This window comes from Littorina saxatilis, linkage group LG13 (genome assembly GCF_037325665.1).
Source record: "Littorina saxatilis isolate snail1 linkage group LG13, US_GU_Lsax_2.0, whole genome shotgun sequence".
Taxonomy (NCBI): Eukaryota; Metazoa; Mollusca; class Gastropoda; order Littorinimorpha; family Littorinidae; genus Littorina; species Littorina saxatilis.
In genome coordinates, this window is record NC_090257.1 from 43,086,211 (window position 1) to 43,094,018 (window position 7,808).

At 41.9% G+C, this 7,808-nt stretch overlaps 1 protein-coding gene across 1 annotated transcript in view; it reads right to left on the reverse strand.

The window, feature by feature from the left end:
* Nucleotides 1-7,314, reverse strand: part of LOC138945802 (myosin, essential light chain, adductor muscle-like) — a gene marked incomplete at its 5' end in the record, with an annotated part of 7,571 nt that extends 257 nt beyond the window's left edge. The window contains 3 exons of the mRNA XM_070317311.1: nt 1-590; nt 2,429-2,515; nt 7,134-7,314. The exon at nt 1-590 is cut by the window's left edge and continues 257 nt beyond it. Of these exons, the coding sequence (XP_070173412.1) occupies nt 547-590; nt 2,429-2,515; nt 7,134-7,314 (312 nt within the window). The remainder of the gene's footprint in view (nt 591-2,428; nt 2,516-7,133) is intronic.
* Nucleotides 7,315-7,808: the final 494 nt, after the last annotated feature.

The window sequence follows — 7,808 nt, forward strand, 5'->3', positions numbered from 1 at the left end:
AAACAGGGACAGATGACAGTCGCTGATAATGTAAGTAGTGGTATTGCCAGTGACCCTTAGGCTCAAAGTGCGAATTGAGACTACCTGTACTCTCTAACAAAAGAAAATGAAACCACGAAAACCGAAGGTGTTAATCACAAAAGAATGAATAATTGAATAAATAAATAGCTACGTCTATTTACAGAAATCTAACTCACTCTTTTGGTTTTGAAAAGCACGAATCTACTTCCACCCTTTTCTCTCATCAGGTCAGCAAAAATCACACCATTCAAATAAAAAACACACGTATAAAATCAACAACAATGAATGATATTGCGTTACAGATTTCTTTTACAAAGTAAAAACCGCTGATATCGTGGGAAGAGGAGAGAAACTTTCCGGACTAAAAGTGATCGTGGACTGATGTTGAGTGTTTCGCTCGCTGGCGTCAGGAGAACGTCAGAGAAGTATGGCAAACCAATTGGCTCAGAAATTAAAGACAGTTTTGCGACATTACAGTTGTTGCTGTATCAGTTGGTAAAGCGTAGCACAGTCCCACATTGCATCTTACTTGGCTTCCGGTGGGCCTGCCATGACTTTGGTGATGAAATCTGCAATCGAAAAAACAAGAAATGTTAGTTTAATGAAATGTTCAATATATTTCAATATTACACGTTCAGGCTATTAATGAAATGTTCAATATATTTTAATATTACACATTCACCAGAACTTCGACACTGAGAGTGGACGCACAGGATAGAAGGTGAAGGCCAGAAAACGATGTTCAGAAACTCTGTCAGGTTTGTAGGGGTTGTGAAAGAGTGAATACTCTTGATTTTAGTGAGTCAAACTTTCCTACGGGGCATCATGGCCAGTCACTAGCGAGAATTGTGTCAGAAACACGTACGTGGACAAGGAGCACGCGTGGAAAGCTTGTCTCACTAAAATTAAGAGTAGTCACCCTTTCACAACCCACACAAACCCGACATAGTTATTTCCGGAATTGATCTTGTTGCTTGGCCTTGACGTTCACTTTAGACGTTAGACGTGTCGAAGTCAATTTTCCGTTATAATGTATGCATTTTATTGGACAATACAGTGTTGTTATTTTTGTTATTGTTGAGACCTGGCCCGCTGACTTGCTGACGCTGGAGAAGCTGTGTGGACCCTCGTGGAGCCCCCATCGTGAACTTACGATTTATGTTCTGCTGTTGATATGTTGAAGTCACCGAGAAAAACTTCGTTCTCGAAATTCTTTTGTCCCTTCCTCGGAAGACGCGAAGAAGAAATGACAGATTTGTTACGTACAAAAAGGGGCATGGTGTCAGTAACATGACAAATCAACCAGAGCGTCCAGATCATGCCCAGAAAGCAGCCTAGCTGTAGATTCTTGGCACGTGCTCTGACAGGAGGATGCTCTGAGCCCGTGTAAAACAACAAATCCAATGGTTTAAAGGTACAGTCCCTCCCGTGTAAACGATCTGGCTCGCCATCTCAGAGCTGGCCAGGCTTTTACATTAGATAGTGCCATTCCTCCATCGCTGTTTTCTTTGCAAAGTGTTCAGAAAGTTGGTTTTCTTGTGAAGGCGTACACGTGCATCTTAGAAAAGAAAGCGGTGTGCGATCTGTGCACTGTGTACTGTGTAATGTGTACTATGTATTTTGCACTGTGTATTCAGAAAGGTGTATTTTGTACTGTGTATTGTACATTGTGTAATGTGTACAGTGAGTTGTATACTGTGTATTGTGCATTGAATATAGTGTTTCTTGTACTGTGTATTGTGTACTGTGAATTGTACATTGTGTAATGTGTACAGTGAGCTGTATACTGTGTATTGTGCATTAAGTAAAGTGTTCCATGTACTGTGTAGTGTGTATTTTACACTGTGTAATGTGTACTGTGAATTGTATACTGTGTATTGTGCATTGAGTATAGTGTTCCATAACCTGTGTACTGTGTATTGCATACTGTGTATTGAGCATTGAATATAGTGTTCCTTGTACTGTGTATTGTGTAGTGTGTATTGTACACTGTGTAATGTGTACTGTGAATTGCATATGGTGTATTGTGTATTGAGTATAGTGTTCCTTGTACTGTGTAATGTGTGGTGTGTAATGTGTACTGTGTGGTGTGTACTGTGCAGTATATACTGTGCAGTGTGTACTGTGCAGTGTGTTCTGTGTGATGTGTACTGTGTAATGTGTACTGTGTATTGTGTGTATTGTACAGTGTGTACTGTGTAGTGTGTACTGCGTAGTGTGTATTGTGTACTGTGTGGTGTGTACTGTGCAGTGTGTATTGTGCGGTGTGTATTGTGCAGTGTGTACTATGTGGTGTGTACTGTGCAGTGTGTATTGTGTGTAGTGTGTAGTGTGTACTGTGCAGTGTGTAGTGTGTAGTGTGTACTGTGCAGTGTGTAGTGTGTAGTGTGTACTGAGCAGTGTGTACCGTCGTATTTGATGTTGCCTTCCAGATCCACCGTGATGTCGGTCAGCTTCATGATCATGTCCACCTCTGCGTCTGTCAACCTCTCGCCTGTAACAACATCATCATCGTCATCATGATCATTGTCGTCATCATCGTCATCGTCATCATCACCATTATCGTCATCATCATCATCAGCAGCAGCAGCCGTGGCAGCATTAACCGCAGCAGCAGCATCATTAATAACATCATCATCATCATCATCATCATCATCATCATCATCATCATCATCATCATCATCATCATCATTATTCTCATCATCACCATCATCATCATCATCATCGTCATCGTCGTCGTCGTCGTTGTCGTCGTCAGCATCAGCAGCACCAGCAACAACAACAACAACAACAGCAACAACAACAACAACAACAACATCACCAACAATAGCATCATATTCGTCACCGTTTTCGTCGTCATTATCAACACAATCAATGTCGTGATTGTATTGAACTTTACCCTCTTTTTTGTTATCGGCTGTCTCTCTGTCTGTTTGTCTGTCTGTCTGTCTATCTGGTTGGATGGATGGATGGATGGATGGCTGTCCGTCCGTCCGTCTGTCTGTCTGTCTGTCCGTCTGTCTGTTGTGCTCACATGCATGCTAACCTCAGTATTATTGCCATTAACTGCTGATGGAGAAACATAGAAGAAACAGAAACCTGAGTAAACAAGCCAAGTGAACGAGTGGCGTTTGCACTGATGTGTACCTCAGCATGAAATCCAAAATGCGATCCAAGAGAGATGGCAATAAGTTAGAACAAGAAGCAACAAGACACTTGAATTGTGGGCGGTTATAGGGGAGAGAGAGCGAGAGAGAGAGAGAGTGAGAGAGAGTGAGAGAAAGAGTGAGAGACAGAGAGAAAGAGAGAGAAAAAGTGAGAGAGAGGGAGTGAAAGAGATAGAGAGAAAGAGTGAGAGAAAGAGAGAGAAAGAGAGAGTGAGAGAGAGACTGAGTGAGAGACAGAGACAGAGAGAGAGAGAAAGAGTGAGAGAGAGAAAGAGAGAGTGAGAGAGAGAGGGAAAGAATGACAATGACAATGACAATTCTTTATTTAACGAGGGTAGTAGATTAAGCAGTGGTCTGCTTTTTTACATCCAGCCCTCGCCGTGAAGAGGGACTAACTACAAAAATGAAATAAAAATACTATATAAAAAATAGAAAATAGAAAAACTAAAATTCTACATTTTAAAAGAAAACTAAAGTGAAAACACATAATACATATGTACACAAAATGCATTACATTGAGGTAAATTGCGAGTTAATTGATGTGAATTAAGTGGTATAGTGCAGCTTGCACTTTCTCAACATCATGCTCTAAGCCATACATTACATTTTAAAGAAAATCAATCAAACAAGCAAGACATTGCTAAGATCATCACACATCTAAACAGTGGTTGGTTTTTAAGTCCCTTCATCCGAAAAGGGTTTGTGTACATTGAGAGAGAGAGAGAAAGTGAAAGAGAGAGAGAGTGAGAGAAAGAGTGAGAGACTGAGAGGAAGAGTGAGAGACAGAGAGAAAGAGAGAGAGTGAGAGAGAAAGAGAGAGAGTGAGAGAGAGTGAGAGAAAGAGTGAGAGTGAGTGAGAGAAAGAGTGAGAGACTAGAGAGAGAAAGAGAGAGAGTGAGAGAGAAAGAGAGTGAGAGAGAGGGAGTGAAAGAGTGAGAGAGAAAGAGTGAGAGAGAAAGAGAGAGTGAGAGAGAGAGTGTGAGAGAGAGGGAAAGAGTGAGAGAGAGAGAGAGTGAGATAGAAAGAGTGAGAGAAAGAGAGAGAGAGAGAGAAAGAGAGTGAGTGAGAGAGAAAGAGAGAGTGAGAAAGTGAGAGAGAAAGAGAGAGAGAGCGAGAGAAAGAGTGAGAGACAGATAAAAAGAGAGAGAGAGAAGAGAGAGAGAAGGAACGAGAGAGAGAGAGAGAGAGAGAGAGAGAGAGAGAGAGAGAGAGAGAGAGAGAGAGAGAGAGAGAAAGATGTAGGCGGCAAGGGGGGAAGAGGGTCGGGAAGGGAGGATAAGCAACCGACAAGAATCGCAAGAAGGGGCTTAGAACAAGGAGAAAATGGCAATAACAGACAGAAGAACAGACCCACAGACAAAGTGAGAAACGGACATTTTATTAAGGCCAAACAAAAATATATGTTGCTTTAGGGTGACGTGGCGAAAAAAGATAAGGTCGGCAGGTCGGCTTTTTTTAATTTAATTTTTTTTATTTAATTGATTTTAAAGGAGGTTACTTCCCTTAGTCTCGGTATGGTTCGCAAAATATGCCAAAAGTGGTTTGTTTGTTTTTTAAATTAGGGTCGGCGGGAAAAAAATAGGGTCGGTCGGGTTACCCTAAACCAACATATATTTGTTTGGGCCTAAAAAGTAGAAAGAGCTGCCGCTGCACAATTGACAGCCACAATACAATCACAATTGACAGCCACAATACAATCACAATTGACAGCCACAATACAATCACAATTGACAGCCACAATACAATCACAATTGACAGCCACAATACAGTCACAATTGACAGCCACAATACAATCACAATTGACAGCCACAATACAATCACAATTGACAGCCACATTACAATCAGGTATAAAGCGTATTGAGACTTAGCCAGCTCAGCGTCATCGTCCACTCCAATGCTGCGCAAGTGAAGACAGAGTCCTTGAAAGTGAGTTAGCAGTGGATTTCTGTGCAGCTCGGTCTGGTATATTTAACTTTTTGTATATTCTCATTATGTACACTTGTCTTCTGCTTAGAAATGCTACAATTCGGTAATTACAAACTATTAAAAAAATCAACATCATGTTTTAATATGACAATATATAAATAATGATGAAGTAAAACATTATCCAATGACAATGTGCATTACAAAGTAGATAGATCACGCGGAATTGTTTTCTCTCAAAACTTTGATAACACAAATACCAAGATCTGGAGCAAGAAGACAACATCATTATTTTCCTTGTTCGTTTCTTTTTTCCAGCGCACAAGCTCAATAACTTAAAGGTTACATGGAAATGTGACCTTCGTCTTAAAACATGAGACTATCAAAAAATGCAAACCTAAACGGGAATTGAAGCAACTTCCTGAAAAATCAGTTACTGCTGTGTCCTTTGCTACCCTTGTTTTCTTGGTTCTATTTCATTGCTAGTTTTTACACCACCATCAAGTTTTGACTAAATGTTTTAACGTAGGGGGGGGGGGGGGGGGGAATCGAGACGAGGGTCATGGTGTGTGTGTGTGTGTCTGTGTGTGTGTGTAGAGCGATTTAGAGAAAACTACTGGACCGATCTTCATGAAACTTGACATGAGAGATCCTGAGTATGGTATCTCCAGACATTTTTTTCATTTTTTTGATAAATAGCTTTGATGACGTCATATCCGGCTTTTCGTGAAAGTTGAGGCGGCACTGTCACGCTCTCATTTTTCAACCAAATTGGTTGAAATTTTGGTCCAGTAATCTTCGACGCAGCCCGGACTTTGGTATTGCATTTCAGCTTGGAGGCTTAAAAATTAATTAATGAGTTTGCTCATTAAAATCGATTTTTCGCAAACAGATTTAAAATTGATTGCATTGTATTCTTCATAATATTCTAAAAATATATACATATGTCATGTTTACTCTTAAAATGTGATCACAATTAACGAAAATAGATTAGTTAGTCTTACGATAAAAATTTCAGAAATCGATCCAAAAATGATTTTATCTTATTCTTGATCATTTCCTGATTCCAAAAACATATAGATATGATAGGTTGTATTCAAAACAAGCTCCGAAAGTTAACAAGAATACAGAAAAGCGCGCTTTCCTGCTTAGCACAATACGCTACCGCGCTATTCTGGCGTGTTAATTTCACTGTGTTTTGCACGTGGAAGGTGAGCGATTTCCTTCTCGCGGGGATTGACGAAGCTGTACTGTCTTTGTGAAAAACTACAGTGCGTTCAGTTTCATTCCGTGAGTTCGACAGCTTGACTAAATGTAGTAATTTCGCCTTACGCGACTTGTTTTGTCTTCCAAGTACACGATAGTGCATCTGTACAAGGTCCTCTGTTGTAGGATTAAATAAAACAAGGACACTGAAACATGAAGTCTCCTTCCATGGCCTCGGGGACACACACACACACACACACACACACACACACGCGCGCGCGCGCGCGCACACACACACACACACACACACACACACACACACACACACACACACACACACTCACGCACAAATACACACACACACATACGCACAAACGCAAACACACACACACACACACACACACACACACACACACACACGCACACACACACACACACACTCACGCACAAACGCACACACACGACCTCAACATCACAACCACCAGCTCCCCCCCTCCCCCACCACCACCATATCAAGCCTTTTTCCATGTCTGTAACAAGATGAAGGCATTCAGCAGCAGAGTTGAAGCCTTGTTCCTCACGCTTCACGGATTTGAACGTGAAACAGAAACAGACACACAAACGAACTGGCAGACTCTCTGGCTGTGTACCCCCTCCCCCGATTCCTTACCCATGGCTGCGACAAGATGAAGGCACTCAGCAGCCGAGATGACTCCCCGTTCCTCAAGCGTTCAAGGATGTGAATGAGAAACAGACACAGACAAACAAACGGACTGGAAGACTATCTCGCCCCCCCCCCCACACACCCATGCTTACCCATGGCTGTGAGAAGATGGCGGCACTCGGCAGCAGAGATGAATCCTTGACCTTCACGGTCGAATGACTTGAAGGCCTCCTCGAAGTCTCGGAAGGTGCCCCACTCCTTCACCGTCTCTGTCTGCTTCCAGATGGCCAGGATCTCCTCGAAGGAGTACTGCTTCTCACCTGTGTGGCAACAGAGCGGTTGTTAGACAAGGCAGTGTGCCTTAAACCTTTGATTCTCACCTGTGTGCCAACAAAGCGGTTGTTAGACAAGGCAATGTGCCTTAAACCTTAATCCTTGTAAAATAAAGTTTGATTCTTACCTGCGTGGCAACAGAGCGGATGTTAGACAAGGCAATGTGCCTTAAACCTTTGATTCTTACCTGTGTGGCAACAAAACGGATGTTAGACAAGGCAATGTGCCTTAAACCTTTGATTCTTACCTGTGTGGCAACAAAACGGATGTTAGACAAGGCAATGTGCCTTAAACCTTTATCCTTGTCAAATAAAGTTTGATTCTTACCTGTGTGGCAACAAAGCGTCTGCACTCAACTACCTTTAAATGGACATTTGTTAGATAACGTATGCGAAACGTCTTTCCTGTCTGGCTGTGTGTATGGCTCTGTCTGTCTGTCTGTCTGTGTCTGTCTCTGTCTGTCTGTGTGTCTGTCTGTCTCTGTCTGTCTGTCT